General features: G+C 39.8%; 1 protein-coding gene across 1 annotated transcript in view; it reads left to right on the forward strand.

The window, feature by feature from the left end:
* The first annotated feature begins 839 nt into the window (after window positions 1-839).
* The window catches only part of DENND1A (DENN/MADD domain containing 1A), a 414,277-nt gene continuing 390,796 nt past the window's right edge, over window positions 840-24,320 (forward strand). Inside the window, exons 1-2 of the mRNA XM_012721213.1 lie at window positions 840-868; window positions 9,912-9,982. Coding sequence (XP_012576667.1) covers window positions 840-868; window positions 9,912-9,982 — 100 coding nt within the window. The remainder of the gene's footprint in view (window positions 869-9,911; window positions 9,983-24,320) is intronic.

Genomic DNA, 24,320 nt, shown 5'->3' on the forward strand with positions numbered 1-24,320 from the left:
CAGAACAGGCAGATCGACGAAGTACACTGCTGAGGGGAGCAGCGGGCGGGTCAGGAGAGGTCTGCCATGCCATGTGGATCACCTCCGGGGCAGGCAGGGATCGAACTCATGCGGAAGTGGCTCAAGCTTCTTAGTGCTGTGCTTTAACCCGCTGCGCCACCAGGGAGGGCCCTCTCTGCTGAAACTCTTAACTGCCATGGTCTCCCTGAACTCTCAGCTCTGTCTTCTCAACTCTCAAGGTGTCTGCTGGGCCTTGCTTGGATTCCTGTTTGTTTTCTGTCTCATGGGATCTCTGCTTTATTGCCTGACCCCCAGTATCTTGAAAAATACTGTGTGTGCATGTTATATTCATTCAGTGGGGAATAGTAAATCAGTCTTCAGTTGTGGAGTCTGGAATGCTGACTTTTGAGAAGCTTTCTAGGTGATGTGAGATTCTTAAGAGCCTGTACAATGTAAATGAAGTTGTTAAGGATATGAACTCTCTGGTGATACTGCAGTCTCTGTTGAGAAATCACCAAGGTTTAAATGCTATTTTCAGGCCAGGAACTAAGTGAAGATGGGAACCCCAAAAGTAAATAGAACATTAAAGTCAGCTTTCTAAAACCAGCTATTTATGGTGTCCCACTTTCTTCTAGAGTAATAACTTGTCATATTATGTTTTCTATCTCTTCTGTGTCTTTTACTTTTTTCATACTTTCTTTTCACTTAACTATATAATTGCTTTAGGTTGATTAAGAAGATATACACAGGACAAACATATGGAAAGATGCTCCATATTATGTGTCATCAGAGAGATACAAATTAAAACATCAGAGAGATACCACCATGCATTTAGTAGGATGTCCAAAATCCAGAACATCACATTTTGGTGAGAATGTGGAACAGCAGGAACTCTCACTCATTCTAGTGGAATGCCAAATGGTATGGCCACTTCGGAAGATCGTTGTTGGTTTCTTATAAACCATACAGTTGCCAAGAGTTAGAAGCAACCAAGATATTCTTCTGATATGTAGTCTGGGGTTCTTCCCAGGGAGCCACACCATTCCTGTGAGAAGGTCTGGGTAAGCAACAGAGCAGGAAATTAGTATTAATGGTTGGTGGTTTCGTTTTGTATCAAGCAAATTTTTTTTAAAACAACCAGAACCTTACAGTAAAGTTTGTGGTATCATATAAAGAACTAAAAAGGAAAAAAAAAAAACAATTTAAAATCGAGGGCTGACCTGAAGCCCCATTGTCCCTGAAAATGTTATTGCTTTTTCTGGCAACCAGGGCCTCCACACCTCAGGTTTCAGTTTTTGTCCCAGTAATATCCATTATAGCAAAGAGAACCAGTTCACAATCATATCACATTTCATTGTTGCGAGTCTTTAGCGTCTTCAACCTGGAAGAGATCGTCAGTCTTTCCTTGATTTTCATGACCTTGACACTTTGGATGACAGGTCAGATATTTTTAGAAGGTGCTGCCATTTGAGTGTGCTGGGGGTCTCCAGAAGAGGTTCAGGGATGTCAGCAAGTGTTGTGATTGCCTTACCTTGCAATGTGGCAGCTTGATCCATGACCAAGATGATAGCCTGATGACTTGGTGGTAGGGATTTTTATCAAACTGCACTGATAAATTTCTTTTCTCCCCTTTGCAAATAGTGTTTTATGATAAGGAACCTTAAAGCTATATAAATGCTCTACATCTCATTAAAAATTTGATTTGCTCACTTCATTTGTATTAATGTGGACTTACGGTTTCCTGTTATATTTGATGACTTTAATGCTCAGATTACAGCAAATTTGCTCTGGGGGGGGCCTTGCAGCATGTCTCCTGTGTCCTCTTGACATGACCCTACCATTCTTGGGGCACTTCTGTGCTTTCTGATACAGTACGATGTTCCAGGCTTACCTTCCGGGGAGCCAACTTCTCCAAGAAGCCCTGGTTCCTTTTAGAAGAGAATTTAATTAGAAGCCCAGGTCTGGTTGCTGGGTATGTGTGCTGCCTTTGGGTGCTGCCATTGCCAGGTGCTCTCAGTGGGAAGATCCTAGGAATATGTGTACATGATGTCAGGTTACACTGATGATTTGTTTCTCTATATAGTTAAATTGAAAACCTGGAATTCACACTCCTGTTTCCAATTGGAATTCAACTCCATTGAATTCATTCTGTCTTCTAGCTAATTTCATCCGTGAGGAACCAGGCCTTTCTTAATGGTCTTGGTCTCAGATTAGGCCTGGTTTAGATTTTGCCTTGCTTTCCCTGGACTCCAGTGCCTATGTAGGTGTCTTGACAGAACCCAGGTCTGGTTGCTGGTTATGCATGCTGCCTTTGGGTGCTGCCAATTGCCCTGTGGATGGCCTGTGAGAATTCTGACTGTGCATCACAGTGGGTAAGCTGCCTCTCACTCCACATGGCCAACCCTGCACACCTGCTCATATGTCCACTCCCCACTGCAGGGTGCCCTTATTCCTGGTCATGCTTCTCACTCTCTTGGGCTCTGATACCCAGGAAGTGCTGTTCCTCCAGGGGGCACCCTCCTTTGCTGCTTGTGTTTCAGCATCCTAGACCTGACTGCCCTGGGCCATGCAGGCCCTTTTCACCCCACTGAGCATCTGACTCCCCATGCTGGGCTGTTCCCTGCTCGGATGCCTTCCTCATCCACTTGGATTAGACATCCATTGTATTGCCAGGACACCCCTCAGCATGGACATCCCTCTACCCTACTCATGATCTGACATCCCCATCAGGTCACCCCTTTGTGGGCCTGTTTTTCTCACTCTGCTCAGGTTCTGTCACCCCATTCTGGGCCTTTGCCAGCATGGACACCTACCTTGCTCTGCCCACATCATAGTTTTAGGACTAAAGTTGCTCAGAAAAAGCAGAGGAAAGTTAAGAAAGGGAAGGTTTTGAAATAATTTTTTTGGTAAGATTTATTTATTTATGTATACAGAACTGGGGTATAGGCCAGAGGTGCAGGGGTAGTGAGAAGATTCACCAGAGACAGAGTAAGGGAGCAGAACAGGCTGACTGACAAAGTACACTGCTGAGGGGAGCAGTGGGTGGGTCAGGAGCGGTCTGCCACACCATATGGGTCACCTCCTGGGGCAGGCGGAGATCGAATTCATGCTGAAGTAAGTGTCTTTAGCTTCTTAGTGTTGCACTTCAACCTGCTGCACCACCAGGAAGGGCCCTGAAATATATTTTTTAAAAAGATTTATTTATTTATGCATACAGAACTGGGGTATAGGCCAGAGGCACAGGGGCAGTGAGAGAGTTCACCAGAGACAGAGTGGTGAGCAGAACAGGCAGATCGACGAAGCACACTGCTGAGGGAAGCAGCGGGGGGTCAGGAGAGGTCTGCCATTCCATATGGGTCACCTCCGGGGTGGGGATCGAACTCATGCTGAAGGCTTTAGCTTCTTAGTGCTGTGCTTTAACTTGCTGTGCCACCAGGGAGGGTCTGGCTTTGAAATATTTTTAAGGAGAAAATATCAGTGATGAACTATATATGATTTTTGCCAGTGTTGTGAATGGTGGAGTGGCTGGGTTCTGCACTGCGGCTCTCTCTGTCCTTATGAATCTGATCCTTAGAGCTTTGGAAACTAAAAGCCAAGTGTAAAATTTTGAAATGACTTGAATAATGATACAGCTAAGTCAATCATTTTCTAACAAGTCTCAGCAGTGACTGCATTCTTCTCTGGAAGTGTGAACTTGTTAGGGCCTAGAAAGCCCTCTGACACAGCATTTGCAGTCTGAAAAAAATGGCCTCGAGTCTGCTGAAAAGTAAGAGTCTGTAAGAAAAGTAAGCTTGCTAGAAGTAACTAAAATTTCCTTTTTGCTTGTTGGTCCAGTTTAAAGAAATCTGTACTTCTTAGCTTGCGTTTGCTAACATGTTCTAAAAGGTATATAGTTCCTTTTGATGATGTTGTCAAATTTAAGATAGTTGGCCTGAATTTTGAAATATACTCCAGACCTCTTCATTATCCAAGTTTGTGGCTAAAACTGGGCTGCAGTGAATTCATCAGTCTGTAGTGAATCAGCTGCTATTTCACTTGACCACTACTAGCTGTTTTGAAAGGTTGATGGGTATGAAATGAGACAAGGGCCCCAACACTTCCTTTCAGGTTGATAGTCGTAAATAACTCTTGAAGGGCAAGGGCATAGCTTTTGGCATGGTTACCGTGTGCACCAAAGGTTCATTTTATGGGGAATTAGTGTTACATGTTTCGCCTAATCTTATAATATGTTGTAATTGAAGAAAAGGAGACCCTAATTGAAAGTTGATGATCCAGCTGCGTGATCAATAGCATGATGCTCTTAAAAAAAAATTAAGCTTGCTCACTGCCTGAATATTGTCAAAGCCTTTGTGTGTCTCCTGACTTCAAGCTGAGTGTACTTAATCATTTTGAGAACATTGGCCTGAGCACAGAGTGTGGCCCTTCCCCTGAATCACTGTGAATTGTGTTCAGAAGAGCTTGTTGAACAGAAACGCTCCCTTGGCTTAGTCTCAGGTTGGAGAAAAACTCATTATCAAACAGTGACCATGCCAGGTGTCCAACTTGGGTTATAAGAAGACAAGTAGGCCCTTAAGGAGCTGCCAGTCAGGTGGGTCTGACAGCTCTTTCATCCCAATTGGGTGAGTCTGACAGCTTTTTCATCAGAGAGGCATTGGTGGTTTTCCATCTTGATTGTGCATTGGAATAGTTTCAGGAACTTTAAAAAATACTGATCACTGGAGATTCTGATGTAATTGTTTTGGTGGTATGGCCTTGACATCAGGACTTTTAAAGGTAATTGTAATTGCATTGGGATGGAATGTATTAAGAGTCACAGAAATGGGGTGCCTTGGGAGCATAGAAGTGGCTACTTAACCCAGGCAGGGCTATGAGTGCAGAAAGTTGGGATACTTCCTAGAGAGGAGGAAAGACCTGAGCTAGGGTTTGCTGAATGAATTTGTCAGCTCCAAAGGACTGGAGACACTGTCCTTGCAGAAGGACCCCTTAGTAATGTCGATACTAGAATGGTTAATGTCCAGGCATCCATGCTGCTCCTGCTGCTTCCTCATTTTGACTTTGACCAGTTTATTCTCTGAGTGTCAGTGTCCCTCTCTGTCAACTGGAGCTTGAGACTATTTATCTCTTAGGCTTGTTGAAGAGTAACTGAACTGATGTATGTGAAGAACTTCCAGTGTGCCTGGCACCTAGGAGACAGTGAGCAGTGGTAGAAGTCTGGGGACGATGCTGCTATTAGAGAATTGGCATGTGCACGGAGCTGCCAGTAGTTGTGTGTGATTGGATCTTAGGGTGCAAGACTGCAGGAGAGTGAGGGTGGGTGGCAAAAAGATGGTAGGTGGCAGGGCTCCAAGTTATGAGGTTTAAGAGTGTAAAGCAATTAAGAATGGGATCTCATGGCAGAACCAGGACATTTCCATGGTAATATGTTAAGATATATCATGAAGTATTCTGGAAAAACTTGGGTCCATATTGGAAAATTGGCTCTGAATATGGTATTCTCAGCATTATTACGTGTACTGAATTAGCAGTGAGTGTTAATAAGACAGAAATAGGATTTTTCATTTCCTTTAGCCAAGTGGTTAAAAATATTGAGCATCTTGAAGAGTAATGGAGGCAATAAGTAATCTCAAGGTAGTCCCAGAGATTTTTTCTGGAAATTGTTAGTCTTGATTGTTTACAGGCTTAAGAAAAATATTAAGAGTTTGACCATTTGCATCTAGAGAAGACATTTCTAAGTTTATATTTTGATTTGCAGAGAAATAGAAAATGCTTCCATCTGCATTGGCTCCACCGGCCCTTAAAATAACTTATGTATATTTGTTGGTGTGTTATATAACTTGTCACAACATTAGTCACCACTTCTTCCATAAGGCAACATGTAAAAGATCATGGATGAGCATGATTATAACTCATAATTATAGTCCAATTTGTTCTCAGTTTCTAGTCAGCTTTTTGCTTTCTTTTTCTTTTTCTTTAAAAGGGACTGTCAATCTTTGGCTTCATGTAATAGAAATCTGGCAGCTATTTGAACTGAGTTAGAAACTTAGGTAACTTTATTATTAATCGTTAGAATGAGGCAGAAACTATGGATAGCAGTAGGAGAAGATAAGCTTCATTGCAAATGCCTTTATTCTTTGAAATATTTCATTGCAAAACTACTGGGTGGATTCTTGAGGTATGTTTATGTTTGTGCAAAATTATTTGGAAGAATAATTCTATTGAACTAAATCAATGATCTTTAAGTGTGGTCACATACCAGTCCAACAGCATCAGTGTTATCTGGGCACCTGTTCCTTAATTCCTTTTACCCTGTGTGCGAGACACTGTTTAGATCTCTGGGAAACACTAGTGGGTCTAGTGGTGGTGGGGTAAATCTTTGATCTCCTGTGGTTTCCATTTAGCAGAGGGAGACTGTAATAAACAGGATTGTGATAGGTATGATGTGGAGGATAAAAACTTGATGATAGAGCGTGCCAGGGGAGATCTAACTGAGAGGCCAAGTATAAGCTGAATTTGAATGACAGGAAAGGACACCTCTAGCAGATCAATACAGAGGGCTATAAGGTAGGAATGACAAGCGAGATTGGTGGAGCACATGGGGAAGGGGAGTGTAGGGAATCAGAGAGTTAGGCTGAAGCCAGGACACATAAGATTTTATAAGGACTTCCCCCTCCCCCAGTTGTTTTTTAATTGTGGTAAAATACAAATAACCTAAAAGTTGCAAGTGTACAGTTCAGTGGCATTAAATATATTTGTATTGATGTGCAGCCATCACTATCACAAAGTCCAAGTATCACCCAGGCTTTAGGAAGAACGGATTATGGACTACTGACTTGAAATCTGACTGGCAGGGCCGAGGAGGAAGCAACGAGACTAATCACGAGACTAAGGAATCATTCAGGGGAGATGATAGTGATCTGTCAAGAATGGTAGGGTTGGGGGTACTGAGAAGCATGAGATTCTGGGTATATTTTGATGTTTACATCAACAGAATTTACTGGTTGGCTGACTGGTGCATGTAAGTGATTGTGGCAGATAAAGCAAAGAAGAGCCAAGGGTGGTGCCATGTCTTGGTCTGATTAGCTAATTAGTCTCAGAAAATGCAGATTTGAGGAAGAAAAGCACCTTTAAATTAGAAGTGCTTCTTTGATATCTAAGAGGCACTGTTGAGTTGGATAAGGGAATCTAGAGTCGGAAGAAATTAGGTTGAACCTGAGTTGGGGCTTGTCAGGATTTGCATGGTGATTCAAGCCATGAGACTGAATGAGATCAGCTGAATCATGAGTGGGGAGGGGAGAGGCCCAGGACTAAGTGGAAGAGTGGGAGAGCCTGCAAGCAGGAGGAGCTAGCAAAGGAGCAGCTAGAAGGTGGGGCGAGAGCAACCGTAGAGAATGACGTCTGGGAATGCCAGGCAAAGATGCGTTTCAAGGAGGGCAAATGGCTCAACTTGTGTCAAATGCTGCTGAGAAGAAAGACTAGCACTGAGAATTGACCTTTTAGCACAGTTTAACAAGGTGGAGGGCACTGGTAATTGTAGCAGATTGTTTCTGTAGGGGTGTGCATGGAGGCGGGAGCAGGGTGTGCAGACACCTGGTTCAAGTGTGTGTTAGTGAAAGGGAGAACAGAAGCAGAGACAGTGACCACGTTAGGACATTCTTCATGTGGAGATGACAGGGCTATCCAAATAACAGCAGCACAGCTCAGTGTGTTTAAAACTTTGGTGTGGAGCACATTTGCTCCATATTTTATTAATTCAGTTTTTTTTTTTTAAAGATTTACTTATTTGTTCATACAGAACTGGGGTACAAGTCAGAGGTGCTGGGGCAGTGGTGAGTCTTCACCAGAGACAGAGTGGGGAGCAGAACAGGTAGATCGATGAAGTACACTGCTGAGGGGGAGCAGCAGGCGGGTCAGGAGAGGTCTGCTGTGCCATGTGGAGCACCTCCGGGGCAGGGGATTGAACTCACACTGAAGTGGCTACCGCCAGCTGGCAGTGCCGCGTTCTAACCCATTGCGCCACCAGGGAGGGCCCTGTTTTTTTTAATGGGTGAACATTTGAAAGTAGAAATTTGGGCACAAGATGTGTGGAAGCACACAAGTACTGCCATGGAGACCCAGGGTCCCACAGAACACATTTTAAATGCCATTGTTATTTCAGCCCAGGGGAATGAAATTCTGAGTTGAAATTAAGCCAGTTGCAAAACAAGATTAAGAAAGATAATTTCAGGCCTTCGAGGGACTCTTTCTGGTGCTCTTCAGATAACCTTAGAAAATTCCTCTCTTTCATCAGACTCTCTACTTTGAGAATATTTGAATGAAAGGGATGTTTTCATCTGGTATTATGCACAATTTGTTGGCCAAAGGATACTGACCTATTGCAGGAAAAAAAACTTACACTCTTAGACTCTCGGTTTACTTTGTTTTATTTCAATTTTTAAGTCAGAGACTCTGATTTAGTGCCTGGTTTTCAAATTCTTTGTGGCCAGATTTACTTAAGTACCTTATATTTTAGAGCAGCCAACATGTAGGTACTATGTAAAGCAAAGCATATCTCTTCAGTGAAGAAATGCCTTTTTACAGAAGACCCTTTACAAGATCTGATTAACAAAACACCCATTGTTCTTTCTACTTTTAAGGAAGCAGTAGAAGTATTACTCTTTTTTTTTTTTTTAAATCTAAGGTGCCATTACTTAGCAGATACCATATTATTTTATGAATTACTAAAAAAGAAAAAATTTCTACTATTTAAAAGGGAAAGATGCTATAGATTGTAAGAGATGTGAATAGGTGTTGGGGAGGGGAAGTCCATCTTAGAATCAATGAAACACAAAATTGAGTGCAGGAGGTGTGAATTCTGGTTCTGGCCTTGTTTCTAACTAGCTGTAGGACCACAGAATAGATGCTTAGAATCTCTAGAATCTCAGTATCAGGCTCATGCCACCCAGGGTGCTGAGGGGAATGTCTGATTTACTTACCTTATAGGATTATAATAACAATGAAGTGAGATAAATGAGATAGCTGTTTTGAAAAGTAGAATCCTCTGAGCCAATTCAAGTTACTTATTTTCTTGAAATTTACCCTTAGTTCTGATTGGCAACTCAAAGTTTTTCCCCTGATTTTTTTGTTGTCAGGTTTAAAATAGAATTCAGTTACAGATATTTGAGGGTATATTTTTTCCTGCTAAATGATTTTCATTTGATCCAGAGATATCTTTTAACTATGGTTGTAAAATCAAAGAGAAAATACCAAAATAATATATCCCTGATTTCTTATCACTCAGCATTAATAGCTGTTAAATTTCTGTTCATGCTGTGATCTTTTTAAAACTTATGAAATATTGATGACCATAGAAAGGTAGAGGAATACAATAATGAATGTGGATATACTTGCCATTGCTACTGCAGACAAAGCCCCCTCTGTGGAAACAGGCTCACATTCGGATTAGCAGCCTGTCTTACAGTAGCCTGGTGAGATCCGACCCTGTTTTCAGCCTACCCATAAGCAAGTTAACTTCATCCTATCCTATGAATGTTTTATCTTGGAGATGAGAGAAAATGCTCCTTTGTGCTAGTGTTGCCTTGGTTTGAGTTTTCCCAAAATTCTCTCTCTGATTTTGGCGATTCAACCACGTACAGTGGAAGTATGGTGTCTGTAAAATCAAATAATGGCTACATTGGGCCTGAGTAGCTTTTGTGTGTTGACTTTTACATTTCACAGTGATGCTTCTGGTTAGGTGTTTTCACTCCATAGACGAGGAAGGTGTGGCTCAGGGAAGTGAGTAACTTGTCCCTAGGCCACCACCATTAGGCTAAGGGCCAGTGATATTGTGTTTAATTGCCTTACACCACAGCCTGCACATTCTGCCCATGCTGACTCAGCCCTCGCCAATAACCACAATCTTTGTTTTTTTGTAGGCAAAACCCAGAGACCACATTTGAAGTGTACGTTGAAGTGGCCTACCCCAGGACAGGCGCTATTCTCTCAGGTAACACATGCTAGATCACGAAAGGGCGTGGATGTTTTTGTGTGATATGACTAGTATACATGGGATGATGAATGATTCTTCAGGACTATTACTTATCTTTCAGTTGTGGTTCAGTGTCTTTCCCTTTTCTCTGTGCCCCTGTCAATCTAGGGAAAGGAGAATGAGTAAATTGAGCAATTTAAATCACATCACTACCTCTGTAGGCTTGAAATAGGGCTTTAGTTTTTGTCATCACTGGGGATTGGTTTATAACTTTCATAGATGCATGGCTGGGAAATCAACAACTTTGTATAAAATACTGTCCCTTGCTAAAGAGGAAGGCTTTGTGCATGGAAATCTCATGCACTAAGCTGGAAGGAAGTGCTTGAAATGGAGTAAATTTTATGTCTGCTAGTAAAGGAAGGTTGGAAATTATTTGAAGGAAGCCCCTCCTCTGGTTTTAATGCTTAGAGTGATTTGGATCTGTGTCCCTGGACAGCAGGGCCTTGTGCAGCCGAGTAAGACACTGTTTGAACTAAAATCCTTCTTGGTTAATGAGAAAAGATAACCTTATAACTTAGTATTCCTTTCCTTTGTGCCTAAGAGTGATTTATTTGCCAGAGGTATGTTAGGGAGCAACTCTTGTTCCACACACACACAAACAGTTGCATATATTATTTGATGTTTAGGGAGAGTAAATTTTCTTGGATTAGAATCTGGGAATAATTAGGATTTCAGTGATAGGTATGCCCTTAATTAACTATACAACCTTGGGTATATTTTCTCTGTATTTCATTATTTTAATTACACTGTGATACTCATAAAAAAGCTCCCTTTTATTGAGTACCTGTTGTTCTCTTGCCCTAAATGCCTGGCATATGTAGTTGGTCTCCTGTAGTACAGTCCTTAAAGACAGCTGGTGGCATCTGCTTTATACCTATAAGAAAATAGAATCTTAGGCCTAATAATTTACCAAGATTATATAGTTATGTGGTGGGATAGTCAAGATTTTTGTTCAAGACTGCTCATTCTGTTAAACTTTCTTCTTGAGGACAGTGACCGTATCATCTCTCTTTGCATCTGGAGGGCTTTGGATAATGTCTTTTGTTAATTTTTATTAACATGTTTGTTAACATTTGTTAATATGAGTGAATCTCTCTTAATAGCAAAAACGAGCTTGCTGTGAGCTTCAGTTTCTGGATTACCTAAAGAGGCTGTGAAACATGCTGCACATATGTAGTCATTTTAGAAGTAGAACGCTAATATCCATGTTAAGTGATGCCTCTCTTCATGCCAGCCTTTGGGTTGGGTGAGGAGATCTCTCTACAAGGTATCTTCACGAGCAGCAGCTTTGTGGGCTGACCTCACAGAATAACCGTTTAATGATGACTGTGATTTAACAAATAAATTTAAGGAAAAATTCTTATATTTAAGGTTGCTAACCCTCCCCCTTTTAATGCTCTAGAATACAACCCCCCTTCCAGAGAGTTAAATTTTTTGGGGGTGCATATAAAGAAAATATGGAAAGTACAAATGAAAGAATGAACAAACGGAGAAGTCTTTATCCACCTTATCTTAGCCATCGAGCTCCTCTTTTAGTTTTCAGGTAGAGAGAGGAACTGGATCTTGTTTAACTCTTCAGTTTGTTGAAGGTTTTTTATTTTGAAAATACTTTTGCAAGATAAGTTACAAGAATAATCATGTACTACTTTTCCTTAGAATCCTCAGTTGTTACTATTTTGGCACATACTCTAGATAGCTATTTATATACTTTTGTAGAACTTTTTGAGGATAAGTTGCAAACATTTTGATATTTCACCCTTAACTACTTCAGAATCTATCACTCCAGATTAAGGACCTATATTCATAGAAGATTTACTATATTCTCTTATTCCTAGTTTATGGAATATGTTGGATTTTGTCAAAAGTATTTTCTGCATCAATTGAGAACATACATTTTTCCCCCTTTGTGTGATAGGTTACTTTAGCTTTGTATGTTGAACCATTCTTACATTCTGGGAATAAATCCTACTTGGTTTTGGTATATATATATATATTAAAAATGAAGGACATTTTCTTACATAGCTGGCACTGTTATCAAACTAAGAAAATTTAACATTGATCTGTCATTTTTCCATATTTAAATCTAATCATTTGTCCCAGAATGGTCCTTTCTAGCACTTACCCCTGGTAAAGACCCTATCTAGCCTAGGATATTGTGGTCCACTCTGTTTTCACATCTTTTTGCTTCTTCAGTCAGGAGTAGTTTCACAACTTTTTTTTCTTAACCTTTAGTGGCATGTTTTTGAAGAATTTAGGTTCGGTGTTTTGTAGAAAGTTCCTGGATTGTATCTGATTGCCTCATGAATAAATAACAGATTGTAGTTATTAGGCCAGAGAATCTCCCAGGTGATAATTGTGCCCTCTTTTATCTTACCGCAGCCACAGGATGTCTTCCCCAACTATTTGTAGGAGAAAGTACACAACACCTACATATATAGCTTAACAAGTAATTATGAAGTGATTTCCCATTCTGTTGTGTCCAGGTTAAGGACTATAATGTTGTGTGGTTCTGGGAAAGAGGGGCCCCTGCCCTGGCTCTGTGCTTCCGAGGGCTCTGCTTTGGCCCATCCGCCACAGTGCTCCCACTTACCCTGGGTGAGGAGTCTGGAGGGCCTTTGGAACATGCCCTCTTGGAGTCTAAACCTTCTGTCCTAGATGATACTTTGAGTCCCCAGGATCTCAGGCTTTCTTGCCCAAACGGACCCGAGAGCCTGTGTGAGTCTCCATCTGGGTTTTGTCTATCTGAGAGTGGACTAGGCTTCTGGTGTATATCAGACCGAGGTTGCCAAAGGGTTGCTGATTGTGTGCTGGGGATACTGGAGGTTGGGCTTGTGTTGGGAGGTGACCGTGTGTTTGTGTGTGAGGACCCTTGCAGGGTGGGATGGGGACAGTGGTGATGGGCCCACTTCCCCCTGAACTACCAGAAATCCTCAGCATGAATCTGGCCTCCAAGTAATTATAAAGATATTTCTTACAATGGGAAGATAGAATATATTTTCTTTCATAGCTGATAAGCTTGTTTCCTATCTTTTAACATAAGGTATGTGAGACTTTTTGTACCACTGCCGAAGCCCTGTGAAAGTCAGAAATGATTTGCCAGCACCCCAAAGGCACCTTCCCTGCTTTCTGTAGAGGTGACTTCTGCCCTGGCTTTCACCATCATCATTTCTTTGTTTTTCTTTATAGTTTAACCATACACAGACACCATCCTGAGAAATTTAACTCAGATGTGTCTGTTTCTGAATTTTATAGAAGTAGAGTTATTCTGTGAAGTCTTGCTGTCCAGATTGTTTGTAAAAGTCTTCCGTGTTGTGTGGCTGTAGTCATTCATTTTCAGGGCTGCATGTCACCCTGGGATTTTTTTCCCTGTTTATCCACTGGACTGTTGAACACACTTGAAATTGTTTGCAGCTTTTGGCTAATACAAACAATGCTATTGTAATCTTTCTAACGTAGAAATCCTGGTGCATAACTGTACATAATTTCCAGAGGATAGATACCACACTTGACTGAGGCATCATGTGATATTGTTTTTCAAAATTGAAGGTGCTCATTTCCACCCCTTTCAGTAGGGTCTGGCAACCTCCAAACAACAACATTTCTTGGATAGTTCAGTGGGCTAACTTTGCCAACCTGATGATTGTGCAGTTATCTTCTTGTTTTTATTTACATTTTGATGATGACCAGTGAGACTGAGCACTTTTCCTTGTACCTCTAGAATATCTTTTTCCAAGGGCCATTCAAGTCTATTGCTCATTTTTTAGATTGAATTTCTTACCTTTCCCTCATTAATAAGAAATTATTTATATGTTGTGGATAACAATTATCTGATTGTAATTTTTTTTAAAGATTTATTTATTTATGCATACAGAACTGCGTTACAGGCCAGAGGTGCAGGGGCGATGAGAGGACTCACCAGAGAGAGAGTGGGGAGCAGAACAGGCAGATCAACAAAGTACATTGCTGAGGGGAGCAGTGGGCGGCTCAGGGGAGGTCTGCTGCACCATGTGGGTCAGCTCCAGGGCAGGTATCGAACCCATACTGAAGTGCCTTCAGCCTCTTAGTGCTGTGCTTTTAACCTGCTGTGCCACCAGGGAGGCCCTGATTGTATGTTTTTACAAGTATCTTTTCCTTTGCTGTAGCTTGTCTTTAATTTTCTTTGTGATATTTTTGAGCAAAGTTTATCGATTTTAATATAGCACAGTTTATCAGTATTTTCTTACCCTATAAGCTATAAGGGGGGTTTTCTTGAGGCATTTTTTGAATTCTGCCTTTCACATTTAGGTCTTTAATCTGTCAATGCTTTCATGTTTCTAGTTAAACCCTTATCCATGATTTTGAAAAATTGGAAAACTGAACACAGCTGAGTTACTAATCTATGCTATTTTTCTACTGAAAACATTTTTGTAAAAATGATTGGGTACTTTTAAATCATACCTAAGAAATTGCCTTACAAAAGATGACAGATGTGAGAAACACCAATAAGGAACACTACTAAACCTTACGGAAGTTCTTTTTTCCATCGATAACTTTAAACATCTAGTAGTGTTGACATGTGTTGTAATCCTTGAGTTCTGTGCTCTGAGGAGCACTCCATGATACCCACAGGAGGGCCATGTGATTTGTCAGCCCTGCTTAGACACTGCATCATGACCTGGGCCTAGAATTGGAAATCTTTCAAAGACTGTACAAATAAATTTGGGTTGCTCTTAGCATCACTTACTTATTTTTGGAATTTGTAAGATTTTCTAGTTGCTCTCACCAGCAGGTAAGCTGTAACTTAGTATTTGATTTTAGGTACCTTTGTCTACTTCTAAAACCTTTATTTAAAAAAAAAACAACTTAATTTCATTTAATTTTTTTCTGATATCATTGAATGAATTATGTTTGCCATTTTAATTGATTATAAAGAATCTCTTAAGATTTGTCTTTGTTCCCGGGATCTGCATCTCCAATCTCTGCCAAAGTATCTGAGCAAATTTAGATATAAACCTTACGCTATACAGTACTAGTGTCTGGGCATAATCTTCTCTTTGAAGTTTGTTTGCATCCCCCAGAGGGATTAATTCCCTGCTGTGAGAAGGTGGGTTAGAAAGCACTGAAACTACTTTACAGGTCTTTAATTGGAGGATTTACTATACATTTTGTTCTATAAAATTCTGTGGGAGTTTCATTCTTGCAGTTTTTCTTATACTGTGGTATGTTACGTTCTCATTGTAAATAAAAAAACATACTAAAATTTTTTCTCAAGTTTTCAAGTACATATTGGCAGATTGTCTGGTGCCTGTCTTCTAAATTTTATCTTTACATTTCTAGCAGTTTGTTTTCTATCTTTTCAGTATAAAATTAAAATTTAAAATAATTACGAAGAATAGAAAAATCATCAGTAATAACTACTGATACTGTTTTGGTGTATTTATTCCCTTGAGGTCTTCTTTTGGGTGAGCTTTTCCTAGAACTCTTGCTGTGTTTCCTTGTGCCCTGCCAAATTAATCATAAGCTTTTCTAAAACTTATTAACATAGCTTTTGATAAAAATGATTTCAGCCTCTGAGAGTTAATGCATCATCATCTGTGTACTCTACTTGCTATTAGGTGGATCTTGATTTCCAGAGTCCTCCTGTTGTACATAGTGCTAGCTCCCATCTTGGTATGTAATACTTGTCTGCTGACTGTTGACTTAATGCTTTAAATAGAGGTTGGTTTTATTTGAGTAGATTGTTGAAGTGATCTTTGTTTTACTTTCTTCTCATTTTTGATGCTTTTTTGGCCCCATTGCCAAATCCACTGACTTGTGGATTTATTTCAAGAATGCACCTTTATACGGGGATCCCAGAAAACCCATACAGTCAGCTCCAGGTGGGAAAACTCCCAAAGCTGAGCTTAGCTTGTTTCACTGCAGGTCTCAGAAGAGGGTGCTCTTGCAAGAGTGAAGAGGCTGCTCTCTCCCTGCCTGGTCCCATGATCAGATGGTGCTGGCCATGCTGAAACTCTGGAATGCATTCCAAACATAAGCGTCTCATTACAGCTGGCATCTCTGAGCCTGCTGCGGGCACTCTTCTCGGGCAGACGTCGCCCTGGGAGAGTGGCAGCCTCAGGTTCTCCAGGCTGTTCAGCAGAGTGGCTTCCTCCTGTGTGAGCTACGCTCCCCGTTTTGAATGCCCCAGCCCAATGACCACTGTTTAAAGAGAAGCTGATAATCAAGTTTCGAAAGGACTGTGAGAACTCATGAAAGGAATTCTTAAGACCGAGTGCTTGTTTTAGCTACCTCCGCATTAAGCAGTGATCCAAAAGACAAAAAAAAAAAAAAAAAAAAAAAATCTATTAAATAATCTGTTCACATTTCTGTAATAGAATTATGAAGAAAATGCAGCCTTGGCCTACGTAAGGTATTGAGAACCTACCTGATTTGCCATCATGAGCTTTAGTTTCCACATTATAGGATGCTAACCCTGGGAGCTCTGAATCTGTGGTCACAGTGGCCGATTGACTCATTAGATATTTAAAAAAAAAATTCAGTTATAAAAGCTGCTGCTGTGCCTTTAGGAGTGGTGTTGAAGTAAACAAAAGCCGTTTTGAAAGTTTTACTTCAGTTAAAATGTGAATTTAGTTAACACAACTAAACTTACTTCTTTTCAATTATGGCAGCAGACTTTTGAGGAGTGGTAAAAAATAACTTTTTTGATTCCTTTTTATGCCATAGTCTCTTTTCTTTATATTAATAAGTTAAATCTGGAGCGGTTGTGTAAGGTGGGTTTTATTTTGGAGGATACTAGGACTCAGAGATGTTAACATATTTGCCCAGGTCAGGCATCCCTAATTTATAGAATCAGGGTTATAACTTCATGCCTGTGCTGTCTTCCCACAATAATTGACTAATATTCCCAACACGTGCAGTGGTTAGAAAGTGTGCGGGAAGGTCCAGACAATCAGAAGGAGAGGCAATTTTCATTCATGAATTCCACAAAAGTGTTTTTTTTTAAATATCATATATGCATATATTTTTTACATTATTGTTCAATTTTGTACAATGCTTGCTTTCTTCTTCAGGTGTAGTTCCTGTAAAATTCTTATCACCAGTTCACCCATGAACCATTACCATAGCCCTTTGTGCTCTTCCCTCCCCCACAAAGCTTTCTTATAGTTGTTTGTTTTTATTCAGATTCCTTTAGCTTTTCCTTTTCTTCTTTTGAATTTTTCAGTGAAAGTGAATTTTATAATATATTAACATATGGATTCTGGTTTATAATAGTGCAGTAGAGACAAATGACCACTCCCTCAAAAGACATGGATTATTTTTAAAAATCTTTGTCATTTTCCTGACTTTAAGGACTGGGCATGCCAGAAAATAACTGGATTAGGATAGAGGTAGGGAACTTTACTATACTTTTAAAACTGATTTTAAAAAGTCAGGGGTACTTTTGAGAATGGTAAGGTACGATGTATCTTTTCTCAGTATTGTTAAAAAAATGATTATTTCTTTCAACTAGAAGTGAGCTTAATGAGTGCTCATTGTGATAAAGGTTTTACCCACTGACTAATTAAGAAGTATTATTTCAGTTACCTAGGAAAATAAGATTCCAGGAGGGCAGAAATTATGTCTTGTAACTCTACATTCCAGTAGCCACATCACTGTATGACCTGTAAAAGGTCCTCAGTAGCCATTGAATACTAAAATCTGGGGAAGGAAGTGACTTGTCGAAAGTTGAGATTGGAACTCTAGTCTGACTGTATTCTTCAAAGAAGTTTATGAAAATTATGATACAAATGATGTATATGAATGTGTGTATATATATAATACAAGGCCCTAATGCCCAAATAGTTCACCACTTACTGTTTGGGTTCTTCACCTGTGTGCACAATTGCAGGACTGGACTGCTCAGGCTTAGAGAATAACAACAAAGGATTTATTTAACAATCTAGGTAAAAGAAGAGTTCCCCAGACCAAATGGCTGTTTATTCAAAATCATATCCAGTCCTCTCCAATCCTGCACAAAGACAGTTTCAGTGGTGTGTTCCCACCATTGAGGAAGTGCAGCTCCTCTGGAAAACAATAGGCCACATGTCTAAGATTGGTCTTCTGCTACTGTGGATATGTGGCAGCCAAACTAAAGGGTCCGATTTACAAACACAGCAAAGGATACAGCAGAAGATGATCCTTGGGCTGCCAAAAAGGCCCAACACAAGCAAAACTCAAGACAAAAGCTGTAGTGGCCCAACGACCTGACAGATAGCTACACTCACACATGCCTGGTTCCAGACTCCTGAATTTTCCAGGCTGCTCTTTAACAAGATGCCTGTCTTTGGGTTTTCCTTTCTCTTCCTCAGGCCTAACAAGACTTTTCCAAAGTGACTACGTGGATAAGGCCGTAATCATGGCTTCTGCTATGTGGCATGCATCCCCAAAGCCCAGCTCAGTGAACCCCATGGAGCTGTCGGGCCCCTCCACCACCTTGGTGACACAGCACTGCTATGGCCGCTGCTCTGCCTCTCTCACGTCTGTGCAGCTTCTCTTGCGTGCCTGGAGCTCCCTCTTGGGTGTTTGCTGAGCTCCCTCCCACATATACTTCTTCCGTTGCTTCACCCCACTTTTAGCATCCTCCTGGCGTACTATGTTTTTTTTTTAAAGATTTATTTATTCATGCACACAGAACTGGGGTACAAGCCAGAGGTGCAGGGGCAGTGAGAGGATTCACCAGAGACAGAGTGGGGAGCAGAACAGGCCGACTGATGAAGTACACGGCTGAGGGAACAGTGGGCGGGCCAGGAGAGGTCTGTCACTCCATGTGGTCACCTCCGGGGCAGCAATCGAACTCATGCTGAAGTGGCTTTAGCTTCTTAGTGCTATGCTTTAACCTGTTGTGCCACCAGGGAGGGCCCAGGCACTATGTTTTTTACCAGCAAACCCCTCCAGGGGGCACCGCCTGTAACAATTTAGGTCTTCAGCTGCTGGTATATACAATTTAAAGAGTTAAGTTGAAAATGCACACACTCAACACTATTTGAGAAGTAGGAAATTTTCTATCTTTGAAGTCCCCCTGCATCCCTCTCTCAAGTTGCCTTTCTCTACTAGGGTCACATTTTGAATTTCCCCTTTATAATATGTCCTTACCTGATGCGTGTACTTGTTATTGCACTATGCTGATGCTCCAAATCAGTTCTATAGAATGATTTTAAATTACTGTTCTTAAAAATAACAGAACATGAGCCATATATTTTCTTAATTGATGTTTGGTTATTTGAATCTGATTCCAGATTTCTTCCGGTTTCTAAAGTGTGCAATTTCAGGGCCATCTGGGCATAAATTATGATATAGGAGAGTCTCACAATTTTGGTTTATTCATGACAGTATGGTTCTTTTTGCTGCATTTGTGGTTCACAGTGTTAGGCCTTTGGCTCTCCAGGGAGACAGGAGTTTATTAATTTACTCAGATAAATTAATAAGTCCACTTCTTATTAACAGTGAATTTGTTGACTTTTTTTATCCCCTCAAATTACCAATCTCAGAGCCATGTTTTTCCAGCTATCAAATGGGACCCCTAGTCGTATTTACTCAGTTGAAAGGATTAAATGGGAATACATTTAATGGAACACATGAAGTACCTAGTGGGAACTGCTGTTATTTAAAACATGTTGTTTTTAAAATATTTTTTAAGAGAAATTTAAGATATACTGCACAATTGAGAGGAAGATACAGAGATTGCCCATACATTCCCTGCTGTTACACTTGCACCATGCTTTCCTGCTCTCACCACCCCACACCAAAGAGGTGGATTTACTCCAATCGGTGAACCCGTGGTCGACAGCCATAATCACCCAGCGTCCATTGTTTATGTCACAACTTACTCTTGGTGCTATACCGTTCGGGACAAATATATATAATAAACATGTTATATCGTTGTATTTTCTTTTTCTTTTTTGTATAGAAGAACTGGGCTGCAGACAAGGGTTTGGGAAGTGGGATGAATGGATTCACCAGCAACAAGGGTGGGGGGAGCAGAACAAGTGGATCTACTGAAATACACTGCTGAGGGAGCAGCCGGTGAGACAGGAGAGGTCTGCCGCGCCATATGTGAGTCAACTGCTTGGCAGGGATCAAACTCAGGCTGTAGTGGTGGTAGCACTGAGACTTAACCCCTAGGGCACCAGGGAGGCCCCAGTCATTATGTTTTCATGCAAAGTATTTTGCCTACTCCTAAGATCCTCTGTACTCTACTTATTTGTCCCTTTAACCCCTGTACTATAAATTTCTGACAATCACTTATCCTTTTACTGTCTCCATACGTTAGTCTTTTCTAGACGGTCAAATAGTTGGAACCATACAGTAGGTAGCCTTTTCAGATTGGCTTCTTTCACCTAGAAATCTGTACTTTAGGGGCCTGTTTCTTTTCATGGTTTGATAATGCATTTCTTTTTAGTACTGAATAATATTCCATTGTTTGGATTTGCCAGTTTACTCATCTGTTTGCCTACTGAAGGACTTCTTGGTTGCTTCCAAGTGTTGGCAGTCATGAGTAAAGCTGCTATAGTATCCGTGCAGGTTTTTGTGTGGACATGTGTTCAGCTCCTTTGGATAAATAGCAAAGAACATAATTCTAGGTTGGATGGTAAGTGTATGATGTTTTTGTATGAAACTGCCAGACTGTCTTCTAGAATGGTTTTGCTGTTTTGTATTCCCAACAGCAGTCAGTGAGTTTTTGCTGTTCCTGTCCTTGCCATCAGTTTGGTATAGTCAGTGTTCTGGATTTTCACCATTCTAATAGGTGTGTAATCATGTCTTGTGGTTTTAACTTGCATCTCCCAAGTGACATGATATGGAGAACCTTTTCGTTATGTCTACCATTTGTGTCTTTTAGAGTTCTTTGTATATTTTGAATAACAGTCTTTTATAAAGGTATCTTTTACAAATCTTTTTCTCATTCTCTTGACATTGCCCTTTGACAGAGCAGAAGTTTTCATTTTAATGAAGTCTGGCCTACCAATTATATTTTTCACAGATCATGCCTGTGCTGTTGTCTCTAAAAAGTCATCACCATACCCAAGGTCATTTAGGTTTTCTCCTATGTTACTTTCTAGTTTATAGTTTTGTGTTTTACATTTCTATCTAAGATCCATTTGGGACTAATTTTTGTGAAAGGAGTAAGGAAGGATTTTGTACAATTTCATTAATTTTGTATGCAGATGGCAGTTGTTCTAGTACCATTTGTTGAAAAGACTATTTTTTCCTCTATTGTCTTTGCTCCTTTGAAAGAGCAGTTGACTATATTTGTGTGTCTTCTCTGGTTTTCTATTGTTCCATTGGACTGTTTGCATTTTCTTCACCATACCAGCCTATGTTGGTTACTGTAGTTTTATAGTAAATTTTTGAAGTCAGTGTTGGTCCTCTGCTTTGTTCCTCTGACTTTGACCTTCTCTGTCAACACTGTGTTGGCTCTCTGCAGCTTTTGCCTGTGCATGAAAACTTTAGAATTAGTTTGTCTAGATGCATGAAGTAACTTGCTGGCATTTTGATGGGGATTGCATTGAGTCTAGCAATCAAGATGGAAATAGCTGACATTTTGATTATGCTGAACTTCCCTATCCATGAACATAGACTATCTCTCCATTTATTTAGTTATTTGATTTGTCCATCAGAGTTTTATAGTTCTCCTCATATAGATGTTTTACATATTTTGTTAGATTTGTATTTAAGTGGTTTTTGCTATTTTGAATGACTATATTATTTTTAAGTCAAGAATTCAAATATCTGTGTAGAATCCTCATAGCCAGTAATTGTTATCAGCTGTTGATTATCAATGAACAGCTGAAAAGAGGAAGAAAAGTCACTAGTCACAGTACATTATCTTGGAATCAATGCATTCAAACATAGATCTTCATGATGGAGAAGACTTTAGCTTATGCCTATGTGCTTTAATTTCCCCTAAGGATTTTTCTGTATAAGATTGTTCAGCACAATTACTAATCATGTAAATCATTAGTCAGGATTCTTTTTGTTCTAAGCAGCAGAAACCTAAAAAAATCTGGCCTGAGCAAAAAAGGAATTTATTGATTCTCAGAACTGAGAAGTACAGTGGTAAAACTGGCTTTGGGATTTGCCAGGTTTAAGTGTTCTACTTATATTTTCAGGGATCTATCATCTCTTTGGCTCTAAGTTTTGTGTTTTCTGTGTTGGATTTGTTTTAAACAAGTGCTTTCTATATAGTGGCAAAGAGGGCTACTATGAAATCCAAGTCTATGTTCTTGGGTATTGTCATCCAAATAGAAAAAGAATGTTTTACAGTATTTTGAGCTATTGTCTGAGCGATGATTTTAATAGACCATGTTTGGGTCATGCACTGATCTGTGAGCCAATCCTCATGAATCTGGCTGGGTGACTCTGAGATGTAGGAGGGTGGCGGGGTATGTTTGTGTGCATGTGTCGGGGGTGCAGCCATGTATGTGACAAGGTCAGTTCCACTTTGGAATTGATAGCCTGAGAACATGGCAAGGAAGTTCCTAAGAGGAAAATCTGATGTTTTTACCTGAAGAAGGGAGAAGTAATGCTAGGCAACCAACACAGATATCCACTGAAGTCATCAGGAAAATGTTTTATTAAAATATTCTTTTCATAAAAGCAATGAGATGTGTAATCTAGTTTAGAAGCTAGACAATCAAAATGATTAAATTTCCATGCTTGAAATTGTAGGTCTTTGGCTTTTCCAAAAACCTGAGATAAAACTGATTTCCTCAGGTGTCTTCATACCCAAGGCCTTGTAGTAATTGTTCAATCTACATTTGGTTTAGTTCTGTAGTCATGTATGCTTTGAGCACTCATGTTAGGTTCACCTCTGCTAGATGCTATGGAAAGTCAACTGTAGGAATAGGAACTGGCTTCCGTATTTTAAAAGATTGGAAATCTTTCTTTGACCTTTAGGAAATTGTGTTCTGGCTTTTGAACTTCTGTTGGTATTATTTCACAACATATTTTGCATTTCCTTCTTTATGTTACATTGAAAACATGCAATCTGCTGAAAGACTTTCATTAAAAAAAAAGCTTTACTGAACATCACTATGAGCTAGCTTTGCTCAGCAGGAATCTTTAATCAGTTGCTTGATTTAAAGACAGTTTTCTTACCTTTAATGTGCTTTTAGGCATTAGAATTTTATGCTATCATGAAATCTTGTTTAAAGAGAAAATAGATGCAGATGAATTGCTGTGTAGATTATAACAATGTCATTAATTTATAATAAAACAATGTAATGGAAAGACTGTAGGCTTTGAAATCAGGATCTCCTCTGCTACTCACTAATTGTCTGACCTTGGGAAAATTATTTAAACTGAATTCTAGTTTGCCCATTGTTTAAATGAGACATATCTGTTTGGCAAGTTGTTTAGTAAATTAGAGACAATACATATTAAAATGCCTTAACACAGGAACTGGTACAAGTGAGGCATTGGCATGTTGGCTTAATTTAAGATCATCCTTAAGTGAAAAGTAAACAAAAAAAACTCAAACAACAAAACTGCCTGCACTGGTGAGTTGGATAACAGATTCACACTTCTTTCTGAGAGGATTAATTCAAATTTCCTTTGGAAGGGTTAAAATGCTAGAATAATAGTGAGATGAAGGTATAAGGTTTAATGAAAAAACTGTCTGGATGACCAGTTTTTTCTTTTGGAAAATGTGGGATTAATTCTAAGATGTTTCTAGAAAAGCATACTTTGAACACATGAACGATTTCAAATAATCAACTGTATATGTGTGTTTTCTTCACTTACATGTTACAGTTAAACTTAACCCCAATGATCAATCTTCAGTTGCCAGAATTCCTTTTTGTTTTTCTCTTTAACTGTCTACTTCTCAAGAAGAGTCAGATGGAAGAAAGTAAGCTGGTGTCAGAGACCTATTAGAACAGCCCATTTCTGGAACGTAGACTGTAGCTGGTATTAATTTAGCCCAGTTTCTGTCCTCAGCAGTGATCATCATGGAAACTCAGGATGATGGAATTGGCTTTCTGAGCATCATAGGAAAGAATCTATTCATTAGATTGTATTTACTATAAAATGAAATACATTTGACAAAATCTTTGGCCTTTTTTTCACAACTAAAAGGAAAAATATTTTCATCATGAACCCCAGTAAGTAAAAAATCAGCTAAACAGAACATTTAATTTATTCCTATATTAGGAAGAGGTTAAAAAGGGTTCCTTTCCCCTCGTCCCTCCAAAACTATTAGCAAAATCTATTTAAGAGCATGGTTTCTAGAGTCAGACCAAGTGAGTTGGAATTTATGACTTGTAATCCCATGTAATTTGGG

Source organism: Condylura cristata, unplaced genomic scaffold (genome assembly GCF_000260355.1).
Source record: "Condylura cristata isolate star-nosed mole 26May11 unplaced genomic scaffold, ConCri1.0 scaffold00006, whole genome shotgun sequence".
In the NCBI taxonomy this organism is placed as follows: domain Eukaryota; kingdom Metazoa; phylum Chordata; class Mammalia; order Eulipotyphla; family Talpidae; genus Condylura; species Condylura cristata.